Source organism: Pristis pectinata, chromosome 2, assembly GCF_009764475.1.
Source record: "Pristis pectinata isolate sPriPec2 chromosome 2, sPriPec2.1.pri, whole genome shotgun sequence".
In the NCBI taxonomy this organism is placed as follows: domain Eukaryota; kingdom Metazoa; phylum Chordata; class Chondrichthyes; order Rhinopristiformes; family Pristidae; genus Pristis; species Pristis pectinata.
In genome coordinates, this window is record NC_067406.1 from 15,535,566 (window position 1) to 15,553,091 (window position 17,526).

General features: G+C 40.1%; 1 protein-coding gene across 3 annotated transcripts in view; it reads right to left on the bottom strand.

Moving 5' to 3' along the window:
- ctnna2 (catenin (cadherin-associated protein), alpha 2) overlaps positions 1 to 17,526 on the bottom strand; it is a 1,078,855-nt gene that overhangs the window by 316,016 nt on the left and 745,313 nt on the right. For all 3 annotated transcript variants that reach the window (XM_052033367.1, XM_052033351.1, XM_052033359.1), the window contains exon 10: positions 2,280 to 2,372. In XM_052033367.1, coding sequence (XP_051889327.1) covers positions 2,280 to 2,372 — 93 coding nt within the window. The remainder of the gene's footprint in view (positions 1 to 2,279; positions 2,373 to 17,526) is intronic.

Genomic DNA, 17,526 nt, shown 5'->3' on the forward strand with positions numbered 1-17,526 from the left:
CCTACCATGTGAAACCTTATCAAAGACCTTACTGAAGTCCATATAAACCACATCTACCACCCTGTCCCCATCAACTTTCTTGGTCAGCTCATCAAAAAACTCAGTCGAGTTTGTCATACATGATCTCCCATGCACAAAGCCATGCTGACTACCTCGAATTAACCCGTCTTTCCAGATGTATGTATATCTTATCCCACAGAATCCTCTCCAGTAACTTACCCAGGTCTTTTTTTGCTGCCCTTCTTAAACTAAGGCACAACATTCGCTACCCTCCAGTCTACTGGCACCTCACCTGTGGCTAAAGATGATGCAAATATCTCAGCCAGGGCTCCTGCAATTTCTTCTCTAGCCTCCCACGGTGTTCTCCGATAGACTTGGTCAGGCCCTGGAGATTTGTTCACCTTCATACTTTTTAAGACATCCAGCACCTCCTCTGCTGTAATGTGGACTGACCCTCCCCAAGACCTCCCCATTTACTTTTCCCAGTTCCAAAGTCTTCATGTCTTTCTCCATGGTAAAAAACAGAGGAGAAATATTCTTTAAGGATCTTGCCCATCTCCTGTGGCTCCACACAGAGATGTCCCCTTTGGTCTTTGAGAGGTCTATTCTGTCGCCAGTTACTCTTTTTCCCTTAATATACTTAGAAAATCTCTTTGGATTTTCCTTAATCTTCTCTACCAAAGTTAAATCATGCCCCCTTTTTGCCCTCCTGATTTCATTCTTGAGTACACATCTGCATCCCTTATACTCCTCCAGGGATTCACTTGATCCCAGCTGCCTGTACCTGACCCACACCTCTTTCTTTTTCCTGACCAGGGCCTCAAAATCCCTCATCATCCAGGGTTCCCTACTCCTACCAGCCTTGCCCTTCACTCTAACAGGAACATGCAGACCTTGAGCTCTCACTGTCTCACCTTTAAAAGCCTCCCACTTGCCTGTGGCCCATTTGCCCACAAACAATCTACTCCAATCAACCTTTGTTAGCTCCTGTCTCATAATGTCAAAATTCGCCTTGCCCCAATTTAGAACTTGAACCTGTGGACCAGTTCTGTCCTTTTCCATAACTATTTTAAAACTAATAGAACTATGGTCATTGGTCACAAAGTGCTCCCCCACTGTCACCTCAGTCACTTGCCTGCCCTATTACCCGAGTAGTTCGAGCTTTGCCCTCTCCCTAGTAGGGCCCTCTATAGATTACCCAAGGAAACTTTCCTGAATGCACTTAAAAAATTCCACCCCATCTAAGCCCTTAACAGTATGACAGGAAAGTTATATCCCTTCCTATGACAACCGTATTATTCTTACAACTCTGTACAATCTTCCCACGTATTTGTTCTTCTAATTCCCATTGACAGTCTAGGGGCCGATGGTACAATCCCAACAATGTGATCATCCCCTTCTTATTCCTCAGCTCCACCCATGAAGCCTCACTGGATGATCCTTGAGTAATTTCCTCTCTGACTACTGCTGTGGCATTCCCCTTAATCAAAAATGCAACTCCCCCTCCTCTCTTTCCTCCACCTCTATCCTGCCTAAAGCACCTGTACCCCAGAACATTAAGCTGCCAGTCCTGTCCCTCCCTTAGCCATGTTTCCATAATGGCTATAATACCCCAGTCCCATGTAGCTATCCAAGCCCTAAGTTTATCCGCCTTATACTGTCAGGCCTCTTGCATTGAAATAAATGCATTTCCCCACAAATATACAGGAAGCGGCAAAATTGGATACAGAAAAAAATGCACCGCTGTCTCCAGGAGAAACCTGACAGCTGGTTCATTATGTTTGGTGTGATTGGCATTAGAATCAACTGCTGGGGTTGATTTCACGCTTGGATCAAGAATTATGAATGGGAATTGAAACTGGCACGTTCAGAATTCCAGGCTTGGATTACATTCACACTTGGGTTGGCTTGTGGTTATCAGGAGTCGAACTGCAGCATTAATAGATTTTTCTGCAGGTCCTGCTTTTTATAACTATGCTTTCAAAATCCTCTAGCCTTTTGTTTGCATTTAAGCTTCCAGCCGTGTGTTAAGACAGTGGGAGACTTGTATTATATTTTGCAAACAGGACCATTGTCTGGTAAAAGAAAAAAAATGGCTTTTTTTTATTTGCTCCCAAATTGCATGGTTTGGTTTCAAGACACCTGCTGTCTTTCAGGCTGTGAAAGATATTCGGCACAATATTATCTATCTAGTCCTATAATTTTCATACTGATAGGTTTTTGTCCGAGATGTGATTGTGCAACAGCCAACATATAGTATTCAGTTCACCCTCTCTTACCTGTGGGCACAGGCTATCGATCTGGGTTGCCGCCATGCGAACCAACTTCACGCCTTCTTCATTATTTGAGATGGAGCAGGCGAGGTTTGCAACCTGTAATTTAGACAGCAAATGAGAAAGTACATTACCAGGCAAATTTGACACTTTCCTAATGTGCATCCGTGGGGAAATCAAGTAGAAGTCAAGAGGACCATTATCTATATTATAGATGAATAATTCTGCACCTCATTTACAACTAAGGCAGAAACAACCTGATGTTTGGAAGAAGGTTGCTCATATAATACAGCTTACTTTGCTCTTGATATTGGGTTGTTTGCAACATGTTTTGAGGTGTTGTGGGGTTCACTCCTGGCTGGGAGTGAGCTCTTCCAGGGCAGAACAAAGCTTGGGCACTGGGTGTGACCTCAACATCTGTCAACTTTCCATCTCAGAGTTTCCATCCCAGGTCACCACCCAATATCTCCTCAGGAAAGTGTATTCCTTTGGTTTCTGGGATGGGAAAGAATGATGTTATCCCTTTCTTCCTCTGAATTTTCCTTAAGTGACTGAGACCTTGACTTCAATTCCATCTCCCATCTCCCTCCCAGTGAAAGACAGGCTTGGGTCATTTGATAATGAAGGGGAAGGGACGGGGGGGGGGGGGGGGGGGGGAGGGGGGAGTTAAAATGATGAGGAATTCTCTTTAAACATGCAGATTGGATGATTTTTTGGTAAGGAGTTGGGAGGTAGGAAAATAGCCAAAAGCAGAGGATACTATTTGGACTTTCTGAGAGAGAAGAGAGGTGCAGAGAAGCAGCGGGAAGTTTAAGACAGTCTTTACAACTGATGATAAAGGTATCTGGTATTCCCAGGTGGTCTCTCATCCAAGTACTAACCAGGCCTGAGCCCTGCTTAGCTTCTGAGATCAGATGTTTTCAGGCTAGTATGGCCGTAGGAGGTGAATGCTAACATTCACAAAACCAGGGAACTGGAAAGGATAACATTGGAGAACTTGATGTGGGGGGTGATGAAAAATGGATGAGAGTTTCAGTGATGGAGGAGAGGGAAAAGGACAGTGCTAGGCAAAGGTATCGAGGTAGTTCAAGGTGAAGAGAACTGGAACCAAACAGTAAGTAATGATTTACACCTGTTGAGTTCAAACATACCAACATTTTGATCATCTTATAAATCAATTGTCTTCAAAAGGTTTCAATTTCTATTCAGCAAATTAGTCCTTCTCAACCTATGGTACTTTTTTTTTGGTTATTGTACAGCAGGGGGGCAGGAGGTAAATGAAGGAAAAAAATGAAGGAGAGATTGTAAACCAGATTTGAAATTGGCTGTGTGGGAGAAGACAGAGAGTGGTAGTGGACAATTGTTTCTCAGACTGGAGGCCTGTGACTAGCGGTGTGCCTCAGGGATCTGTGCTGGGACCATTGTTGTTTGTTGTCTATATCAATGATCTGGATGATAATGTGGTAAATTGGATCAGCAAGTTTGCTGATGACACTAAGATTGGAGGCGTCGTGGACAGTGAGGAAGGCTTTCAAAGCTTGCAGAGGGATCTGAACCAACTGGAAGAATGGGACAGAAAATGGCAGATGGAATTTAATGCAGACAAGTGTGAGGTGTTGCATTTTGGAAGGACAAATCAAGGTAAGACATACACAGTAAATGGTAGGGCACTGAGCAGTGCAGAGGAACAAAGGGATCTGGGAGTTCAGATACATAATTCCCTGAAAGTGGCATCACAGGTAGACAGGGTTGTAAAGAAGGCTTTTGGCATCCTGGCATTCATAAATCAAAGTATTGAGTATAGGAATTGGGACGTAATGGTGAGGTTGTATAAGACATTGGTGAGGCCAAATTTTGAGTATTGTATGCAGTTCTGGTCACCTAACTATAGGAAGGATATCAGTAAGATTGAAAGAGTGCAGAGAAGATTTACTGGAATGTTGCTGGGTCTTCAAGAGTTGAGTTACAGGGAAAGATTAAACAGGTTAGGACTTTATTCCTTGGAGTGTAGAAGAATGAGGGGAGATTTGATAGAGGTTTACAAAATTATGAGGGGTATAGACAGAGTAAATGCGAGTAGGCTCTTTCCACCTAGATTAGGTGAGATAAGTATGAGATGACATGGCTTTAAGGTGAAAGGGGAAAGGTTTAAGGGGAACATTAGGGGGAACTTCACTCAGAGAGTGGTGGGAGTGTGGAACGGGCTGCCATCTGACATGGTAAATGCAGACTCACTCTTAAGTTTTAAGAATAAATTGGAAAGATACATGGATGGGAGAGGTCTGGAGGGTTATGGACTGGGTGCAGGTCAATGGGATTAGCAGAATAAAGTTTCGGAACAGACCAGAAAGGCCGAATGGCCTGTTTCCTGTGCTGTAGTGTTCTATGGTTCTAAAACTGGTACTGATATATCTACAATATTTTATATTGCATTAAAATGGATTTTTTAACAGCGATTATAATGACTTATAAAGGTTCTGCTCAAAATTATAAAAGTGGGCTGGGAGTGAGGTGGGGGGGCAGTGGTGGAGAACCATGAAATGAAAATTTCCCTCAGCTTCTGACCTGCTGTGTTTCAAATACACGGCAAAGTAACAAGCAGGTTACTTCTCCTGTACATTCCCTGGGAACACAGCAGGTATCCAGTTGCCTGCAAGAGATTTGTTTTGTGACTATCAATTTGAAAAGCATCCCCAAATACTGCAGAACACTCATTCAGAACTGGGAGCAGACGATCATCTGTTCACAGTTCATGGTTTGCAATTTTGTTAAACTAATACTGAAAGCGCTTCAAATGGAATTTTATGATAAAAATATCACACTGTCCTGGACAACCGAGTATTTTAATGCTCATTTAAATCACCCCATGTCACTGTGCTTCATGATTTCCACACTTCTCCAAGAAACGTTCCTCACTTCATGATAAACAATCTTCGTTTTGAGAACGAACTAGTTGATTAATTCGATGCATTTTTATGAGTAAGCCCTGACCTATTTGTGTGTGTGTGTGTGTGTGTGTGTGTGTGTGTGTGTGTGTGTGTGTGTGTGTGTGTGTGTGTGTGCGTGTGCACGCGCGTATTTTTTCTCTCTCACAAGTGTGTCCAAGAATCTACATATCAGAGCAGTGCCGTGTTTCTGGTGCTCATTTCACACTTGCAGACAGAAGTGCCGGTGGAGGCACCGTGGCAATCAGCTGCCTTACATGCATGACACGTATTGTCACTCCTGTTGTCCTGGTGCCTGGTTGATCTGGCAGCTGATCAGGAAAACAGTGGCTGCTAGCAGAGATGTGGGGGATGTTTCACAACCTGTATATGAACACTGCTAGATACATTTCTGGGACTGCAACATAATTTGAGGAACTGTAGCAATGTATATCAATACTGTTTTTTCAAGATTTGATATTGGTATTGGTTCATAATTGTCACTTGTACCGAGGTACAGTGAAAAACTTGTCTTGCATACCGATCGTACAGATCAATTCATTACACAGTGCAGTTACATTGAGTTAGTACAGAGTCCATTGAGATAGTACAGGTAAGGACAATAACAATACAGAGTAAAGTGTCACAACTACAGAGAAAGTGCAGTGCAATAAGGTGCAAGGTCACAACAAGGTAGTTTGTGAGGTCATAGTCCATTTCATTGTACAAGGGAACTGTTCAATAGTCTTATCACAGTGGGGTAGAAGCTGTCCTTAAGTCTGGTGGTACGTGCCCTCAGGTTCCTGTATCTTCTACCTGATGGAAGAGGAGAGAAGAGAGAATGACCCAGGTGGGTGGGGTCTTTCATTATGTAGGCTGCTTCACCAAGGCAGCGAGAGGTAAAGACAGAGTCCAAGGAGGGGAGGCTGATGTCTGTGATGCGCTGGGCTGTGTCCACAACTCTCTGTAGTTTCTTGCGGGCTTGGGCAGAGCAGTTGCCGTACCAAGACATGATGCATCCAGATAGGATGCTTTCTATGGTTTCTAAGCGAAGTAACTTAAAGAATGCTGCATTGCAGAGTGAAGGAACTAGGCTATCTGAATTGTAATAGATGGGAATAGGTTACAGGGAAAATTAGTGGGGGAAATGGATTTCTCTGCCAACTGGCATGAACTTGATGGGCCAATTGGTCTCCCTTAATGTGAGAAGGAAATAATAAAAATACGGAATATGGAAATAATTGGAACTTACATTTCAAAAGTATTCTATTTTAGGGCACATTTGGGTTATAGAAACTATTGTGTAAAGCAAGTTTTCTTAACACCTGTGCTCTTCCTCCCTCTTGTCGACTTGTGACTGTTCAAAATTCTGTGGGCAGTGGAACACTCCATACTCCCCACACAGTCTGAGTGCCCAGAGATAGACAAATCCAAAAGCAAAACACTGTAGATGCAGAAAAGTGCTGGAATTAAGCAGATCAGACAACATCGGTGGAGAAAGGAAGTGTTAATTTTGGAGGATATGACCTGATGCTGCCGAACCTACTCTCGTTGTCTTGGTGTAGCAGCTAGCATAATCAAAGACCCCATCCACCCAGGACATTCTCTCTTCTCTCCTCTTCCATCAGGTAGAAGATACAGGAGCCTGAAGGCACATACCACCAGACTTAAGGACAGCTTCTACCCCACTGTGATAAGACTATTGAACGGTTCCCTTATACAATGAGATGGACTACGACCTCACGATCTACCTTGTTGTGACCTTGCACCTTATTGCACTGCACTTTCTCTGTAGCTGTGACACTTTACTTTGTACTGTTATTGTTTTTACCTGTACTACATCAATGCAGTCTGTACTAACTCAATATAACTGCACTGTGTAATGAATTGACCTGTATGATCGGTTTGTGAGACAAGCTTTTCACTGTACCTCGGTACAAGTGACAATAATAAACCAATACCAATAATACTAAGTATTTTGAGCATTTCCTGTTTTTAGGAGAAATCCAAACATTGCCAGTTTGCTGCTTTCCTAAAAGGGAGTGAATTCCATTGAGATTATTTGGCTCATTTACAGCCTTGGCATGGCAAGTATGTTCATGGTGTCCAGATACACTTCATGCAGACCAGGGGAAGGCTAGCATTTTATCAGTCCCATCTTTAAAGGAGACAATGATAAACACTCCAAATTCTGCAATTTTCCTACCAGGTTAGAAAATGCAGAGGCCTGGAGAAAAGTTCCAAATCCTTCTGGAGTCCTGATGCAGGTTCTCGACTCAAAATGTCAAGGATCCCTTTGCCTCCACAGATGCTGATCGACCCACTGAGTTCCTGCAGCAGTTTGTTTTCTGCTGCAGACTACAGCATCTGCGGACCCTTGTGTCTTCAATCCTTCTTCCTTGATACCAGCAAAATTGGCTGAAATTTATGTACATATTTTCTTGCAATTTTAACCAGAGATTGTGGCTGTGAAACTCCCCAGAGAAGCTCCCACACCCTCACTGGAACTTGACTAAATATCAAGAAATTACAGTGGGGCAGCAGAAGAAGCAATATAGAAATTCCCAGCCTAAATTCCTAACAAAGCTAGCTACCCAAATAAATACACCAAAGATTGCACTCAAAATCAGCTTGATCAAATCACAGCAGACATTCCTGAAGTGAATTTTCATCCTTCCTATTTCATTTTCAGCATAGTAGCATGTCTGCATAATTTATCAAGGTCTATATAACGATGCAATTCTGCTTCTCTTCAACTCTCTGCAAAGCCTGTCATTACCAAATAATATATCACATGTTAAAGGTTTGCAAATTCTCTGCACACTACATTTCTTCGTTGGCATGTCACCTCATTTATGCTGCACTGACTTGTCATTTAATTTAAGGGTTTGTACAGCTAATAATTTTCCTTGGCAAATCCTTCGATGCAAAAACAGTCCAGCTCCTTTCATTGTATCAACATTCAGCTGGCTGGATGTAGTTGTATCAACATATGAAATACTAAACTAATGAAAAATCAGACTTGATTATCAGAATCGTTAAGATTCCAATGGGCCAGACTTTCATAGACACTCAACAGAATTTTGAAATGAACAGGAAATTAACAAGAGTGACTGGAAAACTGCAAAGTCATTTGAAGAAAGTGCTGCTTTGGCCATCCTCAAATCGAACATGTTGTTTTAAACTGAAATGTTTAGTTTTTGTATGTTAAAGACATACAAAATTCTTAGAAGGTTCAACAGGGTTAGGTGCAGGGACAATGTTTCCCCTGGCTAAAGAGTCTGAAACTCAGGATAGGCCACTTAAGTCTGAAACGAGGAAAAATTTCTTCACTCAGAGTATACTTGAAATAATCTGCCCTGGAGTGTTGTAGAGACCTGATTGCATTCTAAAGAGAGTGATAGATTTCTTGATACTAAAGGAATCAAGAGATTCGAGGAGAGGGCAGGAAAATGGCATTAAGATAGAAAATCAGCCATGATCTTAATGAATGGCAGAGTAGGCTCGATGGACCAAATGGCCTGTGACGCTTCTATTAATTATGTTCTTATGTTGTCCTTTCCTCACATCCAACCACCTAACCTTTATACAGCCCTATATAAACGGAACATTTTAAATTCCATAGGTGGCTACCCTACATGCCTTTTCTAATAAATCTGAACAAAGCCCAATGGATTATTTTGAATTATAGCTCTTTTATTTTTGGAATGCAAAGCCTGTCCAACTTTTTCCTTCAGAATTTTATTCCTTCTGCAATCCATTGGTTTTTATTTAAAAACAAAAATCTTAATGTCATCCAATCATTGTGTTTTGATTTATCATATACTTTTCAATCTGAGTGTTGACCTGAATTATTGGAGACTGTTTTTCACTTGGGCTTCTCTGTTTTTGACCCTGTGTTCTTTAATCATTCAGCAGACAGGATGATGGAACAGTCTACATTGTCAACTCTGTCTGTACTGTCTGAGAGGAGAAGCAGTTTGTAACAAAAGTGTGCATCTGTCTACTGATTCTGCACACATAAAGGATTTTGTCATTTACCCTAAAAGATTGGCTGTCAAAAGAATGGTGGATGCACTTTCAAAGGGAATTGAATAAATACTTGAATAGGGAAAATTTAAGGTCTGTTGGATTAATTATTGGGTTCTGCTAAAGAGCTTGCACATGAATATGAATAGAATGGCCTCTTTTCGTGATGTACCGTTCTATAATTCTTTGATTCATTCTATCCAACAAATTAGATAATTTGGAAATTGCTGAAACACACGTGCACGATTTCCACCATTGACAGACACTTAAACAAGATTTTCTCAATGCTTCACAGGAATGTCTGAGGGTAGAAATTCATCTACTGTTGTATGTGCTGAATATACAATGTAGTAACATATTTGCATTGAATTTTGCTTTTCAAATTCAGATCACTGAAGGCAATGGAACCAGATTTTGAAGCAAAGTTCAACACACATATGCTATTATATCATGCATTTCATCCACATCACAGAACAAAGTTACTTTTAAAATGCAGGTTTACCCTGATAAAGCAGAAGTTGAAATCACATGGCCTGTTACAATCTTGAGTTTGTTGGTTCTTACTAACAGTTTGAAGAGTATTTCTTTAAATGGGCCATATTTCCCACAGATTGAAAAAAACTACTTCATTACTGTAGAATAAAATATTTAGCATCAAAGATCACCATTTATCATGATGCTGTTCTCTTTGGTTAGTTTCATTTCCCACAGTGACTTGCTGTTTTCAAAAAGTCCCTTTCTTTGGATTCTCCCAGGAGAGTGAATAACTGCATTGTCTCTATCCTACAGAATCTGGTTATCATTTTAAATAACTCAATCCAACCACCAGTCAAACTATTGAACTCAGTATAAACCATGTCCTCATAACTTAATTCTTTAAGTCACGGCATTAATCCAGACAACATATTCTTCCTGCAGTTCATTGTGTAGATCTGAATGCAGCACTCCAGATTGGTTCTATAGTTCTATACAACAGAAATATTACATACTTACTTCTAAATTTCAATGAGCTTGAGATAAAAGATTGGAATGCAAAAGCTTTTTGAATAACATTTGAACTTTCTTTTTAAGAGTTCCATTGTCTAAGTTCTAACTTCTCATTTAGTCTATGTCCTTTCTTCATTTCCCATCCATACAATTTACTGTGGCACTTAAATTTATTTATATCCCCAATAAAATGTTAAGAAGCTGATGCCACAACCCAAATCCTTGGGTAATGGTCTGCAGGTGTGCACCAATGACTCCCACTCTATTAGTATAATTCTATTAGTTCCACTGGCATCAAGAGGTTTCTGCCATGAAAGGAGTTTGGAAGAAAGAGAAAAGATCTTACTGAGACATACAGGTGATTGATAGGATAGTTGTTAAGAAATTACTTCCTCAGACAGCAGAATCTACAACTTGGGAGCATAGTCTTCATATAAGGGTTGACCACTTAGGACTGAGATGAGGAAAATTTATTTGATCTGTACACCTTTGGAATTCTCTACCTAAGATGGGAATGGTGGTGCAGTGCTTTAGTGATTGGACCAATGATCACAGAATGGCAAGATAAAATCAAATGGCAGCATTATAAATGCATTCCCCTGTTTCAAATGGATAGAATTCTTCCTGGTAGCTACCTTTATAAATTTTACAAATATGTTCAGATTTCTTTAAATGCAGACTTATTTATTTCAGCTTACAGTAAAGGGCATCATGCCGTGTAGGAGATTCAAGTGCAATCGTGCTTCCTTGTGTAAGTGCGCTTTCAGATTTCTAAATTAGATATTCTAATTAAAAACATAGTAGAGGTGTTAGCAAACTATTGCTAAAATATCTCTGTCTGGAATGAATTCATTCGTAGCGCCAGTAATATGTGCTCTGCATCACACTGCACCTCGATACCATCTCACTTTTATTATTTCTAAGCTATGTCCCTGGGCTAGTGTATGCTACAAACAGCTAACAGAGCCAGGCAGCTCTTTCTTAAGCACACAAATCGCTACATTTGCCACTGAAGCATTTTGAAAAGAGCAGTAATTTCTTGTCACATTCTATATTTGGCCTCAGAGTTCTGCAAATATTTTTCAAACATTTAACATTTCTGCTCATTTTTTTAAAATCAAGAATTTCCCCCTAAAGTGGCAGATTTGTTTGTTTGTTAGTTGCGTTCGCCCATACATTAAAAGGTTGTGGATTCAAACTCCTGTTGATTACATACAGTACAATGGATGGCACAGCAGAGCTGCTGTCTCACACTCCAGAGACTCGAGTTCAATTCTGGCCTCTGGTTCTGTTTAGAATGTGCAAGTTTCCCTGTGACTGTGGGTTTCCGTTGGGTGCTCTTGTTTCCTCCCACATCCCGAAGATATGTGGGTTGGTAGGTTAATTAGTAACTGTAAATTGCCCTCAGTGTGTAGGTGAGTGTAGGGACAATAAAATGGGATTATCATAGGATTCATGTAATGGGTGCCTGGTGATCAGCATATGATTGCATTTGTGGAGTAACACTTAGTTCAGGATTGAGCTGCAACATTGAAGATGCAGTATTACAGATTAGACAGTAAACTAAGATGTCCATAAAAGATGGCCAGACCTTTGTCTCTGCTTCAGTAGATTGTTATTTTACGTGCCCCTGGAAGGTGGATGAGACATTAAACTGAGACCCTCCTCATCGCCAGTTTCTATTCTCTCAGGTAAGCTTAGAAGAGTCCCAAGCATAATTCTGAAGAAAATTGAGATAGTTCTCCCTGTTGATATAGCTAACATTTATCTCCTCATCAAAATCACTCAGACTGATCCTCATTTTTTTTTTAATCATTCATTGGACTGAAGCCATTGTTGTCAAGGCCAGCACTTTGGACATTCCTTTCACTGAGAGCCTTGCCAGAGGGCAGTTAAGCATTGACTGAATTGCTGTGGATCTAAAGTCAGATATAAATCAGACTTGGTAAGGATGGCAGATTTCCTTCCCTAATGGACATTGATGGTCAGCATTACTAGATTTTTAGTTCCGATTTATTTAATTGAATGTATTTAAATTCCCCAGTTGTCATGGTGATCGTTACCATATAGATATTCATGGGAGCCTTCAGACCAAATTTCTGAAAACTTCAATATTGATTGCATTTCAGAAGTACTTTATAAATGAGGTTGAGAAAAGATTTCTTTAAATACAATATTTATATTTCTTTCTGAGATTATTCTCAACCAAATCAGTTATTATTTTATTGTATAGAAGAGCACTACAGAAGCTTACGTGAAACAGGAGAAGTTACACAATATATCAAATTATAACTTGTATCACAGATGCAAAGTTAACGGCTATGTATGAATCAGCAATTCCTAGTTTCAACTGAATGGAAGGACTGTAGCTAGAGTCATGTCCATTGTCCCATAATCACCATAGAGAAATGGGTAATCAGATGGAGGTTAAAAATAGTGGCAACTTGTCTATCTAATGATTGACCCTGCCCGTTTACTTGGTTAGAGAAATTCTGTTACCAATTTCAGGAATTAAGGAGTCATAACAATCTAATGATAGTTCACTTTGACCATGCAAGGTACAGTATCATGGTTGGTGAGAGTATTGCTCCTTGTGAATAACAGAGGAACTTTCCCTAGTGCAAATTCTCATCTCAGCCTTTCTAGCAAGGAGGTTGACTGTGCGTGTGTGTGTGTGTGTGTGTGTGCGCACTCACACTTGGGGGTTGCTTTTCCACATTCCATCCAGCATTTTATCTCAGACTGTCAAGTGAGTTCTGAAATGCTCTTAGACCACAGAGGACAACACAGCCCAGCCTGATCCTGCCTTTAGCCAGTTTCTCTGTAATTCCATCATCTTTGGAGTACTTTGAGTTTCAATTTACACTGTACATGAGTCATTCAAGAGTCAGTGTTAGGCAATATTACCATTATGTCAACGCTGGTGAGCAGCTCCAAGGAAATATTCTCATATAATTCAATGACATATATATAGGCTAATTGACTGACTCTCATCAGTCCCATGTCCCCACATATTTATTTGTAACCCCTTCTTCCTCACATGGCCAATGATTCTACACTGCTTCATCTGCCAGCCACCTATAGCAGGTACAATTTTGTAGGAACAAATAACCTAACAACCAGCACATCTTTGGGATGTTGGAGGAAACTGCAGCACCCAGTGGAAACCCTTGTAGTCACAGGAAGAACTGCAAACTTCACATAGACATCCCTTGAGTTCAGGATTGAATTCAGGTCACTGGAGCTGTGAGGCAGCAGCACTATCTACTGTCCCATGGCAATGTAGAATTTGCCTTGTATGTTGTTCATTGGCAATAACTGCACGTAAAAGAACATGTTCCAATCCTACTTTAGCAGCAGTTAACATTCCAGTCAGCGTCATCTTTGAATAGAAGACAGAGAGTTAATTATTGTGGTCAGTATCCTGCATTACGCTGGGTGATTAGGAGACAAAGGTTAATTATGTCAGCTGATCTTACTATGGGAATACAAGTTCTCTCTATATTCTCTCAACCAGTTACATCTGACTCTCTTACTTCATTGTAATAGTCTACTTTTGACATTTTTTTCTTTAGAAATGATGTTAAAATGAATCTGCATCACAAAGCATCCTTTTCTACTCTGGGCTAATGAGTCACAGTAATTATCTTAGCCATGTCTTCAGAAGATAACAAATAGCAGAACCTCGAGTACCTGAACTAAAAGACACCGTCTCAAAGATTATAGAGCAGGTTCTCTAATATTAACTATTACGAAAGGCATTTAATTGCTTTATCAATCAACATGCCTTTAATTCTAACCCAAAATATCTTGCCAACATTTTCATTCTCCTTTTCATAATCCCACCCTTTTGCCTCATGGCAGTTGTATTAAAATAATGTTCGTTATAAACACATTTTAATTTGAAAATTAGATGTGCTGGGTCTGTTCCCAGATGTCAAGTAAGTGCTGATATTTCTGTCATTTTCTTCTCATTTAAGAAGTGAAACTTCTCTAATGTGTCAATTGAGTGAATGTGCTCATGTAATGGTATAAAACAGCACACGTTTGTCTTTGTCATTTTTTTTGCAGCGTTGCCATATTTAATCACTAAGTGATTTGTTTCCTCACACTTTAAATGTTCTACAAAATAACCGCAACTTATTATGCATACATTACACTGCTAAAAATGACACTTCCATGATTCTGACACTAACTGTAAAAATAATGCATGCACATTGCATGCTACTGGTTTTATTCAATAAACAAGGAGAATATACATACAGAAGTAGATATCAATTACATAGTATAAAATATGTTTCAGATATTTAGATCTTTGTCCTTTGAATATATTTCAGTATATTCCATTCAGTACATGTACAAAGTGCTTTTACTTGTACCATTAATTGCAGTTTTTAGTATGTGGTAAATTTTACTTCCTTCAATGATTAAGAGTGCATGTTAGATGGTGATTTACTAAACTAGGATGAGGTAATATTAGATGTTTCCAGTCCCATCACAATCTGATTAGCTCTTTACCCTCCCATGTATCTAGCTGAACAAAGTACACAGTTGTACCAAAACCAAAGCCCACCCAACCTTCTCAGAATACCTAGAGGTGGACAATAAACACTGCTTTTGCCAGAAATATCTATATCCTGAGAATACATTTTAAAAGATAGCCTACAACTTTGCAGATTGAGAGCAGGCATTGTTTGCTATGGCCTCCAGAATCCACTTAGATAAGAGCACAACAAAGCAGTGCAGGAGTATCCACTGAGTCTCGCAAGCTTGCTCCACCATTCAACACGATCATGGCTGATCTGCTCCATGGAGATGAAGATGGCAGAGATATCTTATTTATTTTATAAATTCAAACATTGGCTGGAGGCAGTGCATCAAGTGTATAATTATTCTCCTCTGTGCATGGGGACATTGTCTACCCATGTGCTAGGCTAATTTACTTACAGAGTGATGGCATCAAATGTTGGAGCATAACTACAAAGCTGTCAACAGGTTGGAGTTTTTGTTGGACAATGGCACAAATGTACTGGAATATATACAGGAATGTCCGATTATATGGAAGATTTTACTTGGAGTCTTGGGAATATAAATTAATTTTATTCACATGCACTAAGCATGCAGTATAGGATTATCTTCACACTCTACTCTGTTACTTAACTTCAGGAAGCATTAAAATTCAATTGAATGGTGTTGTTTATTTCAGTGTTATATGATTGAATATGGACATTTCTTGGGCTGAAATGCAGTCATGAACATCTCTGGATCCTGTTTTGAACTGCTAGGTCCCTTTTCTAATCTTGCAAGCCTTGGGCAACATCCCGCACAATACCAGCCCAGCCTACATCCATTGACCACCCCTTCTGTTGCTACTGCCTCTGATTTTTTCCACAATGTCACCTAACTCCATGACCACCTCAGTCTCGACTCTCCAGAAACCCTGGTCTCAACATGACCAGTCCACTTGCCCTGCTCCCTGACTGATCTTAATCCCTAATATATTATGGTTGTTGCTCCCTAAATGTTCCTCTTTGATACTTGGCTCACCTCATTCCCCAGAACCAAGCTCAGCCATGCCTCCTCCTTGGTAAACCAGTAAAATATTAGTCGAGAAAGTTTACCTGATCACACTTCGCAAATTGCTCTGTTTCTTTGCTCTTAATATTATTAATATCCAAGCCTACATAGGGACAGTTGAAGTCTTCAGCTTTTACACATTTGTGTAATTTCCCTGAACATTTACTCCTTTATATCCTTCCAACTAAATGCTGGTCTACAAAATAATCCCAATGGTATAATGCAATCTCTATTGTCTAACTGAAGCTAAATAAATTCTGTCCCTAACCACTCTTCAGAAAAGCAATATACTTTTTAATTAATACAAGCACCGACCAATTCCCTGCCCCCAACTCTTTTGCCCTTCCTTATCTTTCCTGAACACCTTGTATCCAGGAGTACTTAGTAACTGATCTTACCCTCTATATATCCAGGTATCCATTATTGCCACAACAACATAAGGGAGGAAAAACGCACAAAAAATAGCAATTTTGTAGATTATCTCTATGAATTTAAATCACAGTTTTATAGAAATTTGTAAGTATTTGATATGTGTTCAGAAATATTTCTTATATATTTGTTTTCTTTTCATTCTCCTTTTAATCCTTTTCCGTCTTCTACAGACGGTACCTATTTGATCCAAATTATTTCTTTGTATCCCACCCAAGGGATCTCTCTTCATATGTGACCCTGGGCAGTGCAAGGCAGCAGCTATAGATCAGAAGGGTGGAAGCATCTCAAACAACTTGCTTCCATCATCATATGAAGGTGTTGGTTTCTAAAGAGTAACACAGGCTGTTGCTCTGCAGTGTCAACTTCTGTAGGAATCTGCACTGACTCAATATAACAATGAACTGGTAATCATATAACACCTCACTACAGTGAGGCATTCTAAGACACTTTGCAGGAGTGTTACCAACCAAATTTAACATCCAGCCACATGGAATGTTAGGACATATGATAAAAAAGTCTCTGGTTAAATGGCTAGTCTTTGAGAAGCAGTTTTAAAGAGGTGAAGATTAGGAAGGGAATTCCAAAGTTTAGGACCAGGCAGCCGAAAACAGGCCAGCCAAGTAATAATTAACAGGCTAGAGTTGAGGGTAGAAAACTCTTTGACTATCACTGTCTACTTGGGGGCTCGATCACAGACTTCACTTTAGCCTTTCCTGCAGTTAACTCGGCTCTACGGCAGAATGTCATTAAAATTCAGCTGTTTTCCACCTCAGCTCTTCCCTTCAAAACAATTTCCTTTTGTTAAATTCACCAGACTATTTGAATGTGTGCAGACGGCACACTTCAGTTTATAAATATGCTCAAGCAACACTCACAGGAAGCTTGCTGATCGTGGGTTGGGAAAGGGGATGCGGGAAATCCGGTAGCTTTGCTATGCAGTTGAGCCGATGGAGAAAGGCAATCGTATGTGGCAGGAGGCAGTGGAAGTGGAGAGCAAAGGAGAGTGCTGACAGATTGGCAGTGAATTGGAAGATTTCACACTTCACCTGGCCTACTAAAACCATTGAAAGAAGAGGTAGGCCTGGAAAATCCAACTGTGTAGCTTACTTCAATTGAAAATGCACTTTGGGAATGGAGAAAGATGACAACAAACACTTCTGAGTCATTTCATATGACTTCCAAAGTTTAACCATTTACTTCCCAGCATAATTGCCAGACTTAACAATGTCAGACATGCATCAAATCAAATTCCCCATCCGATGCCCTTTTTGGAGTTTTGCAACAAAATTAGTGTGATATCTAGG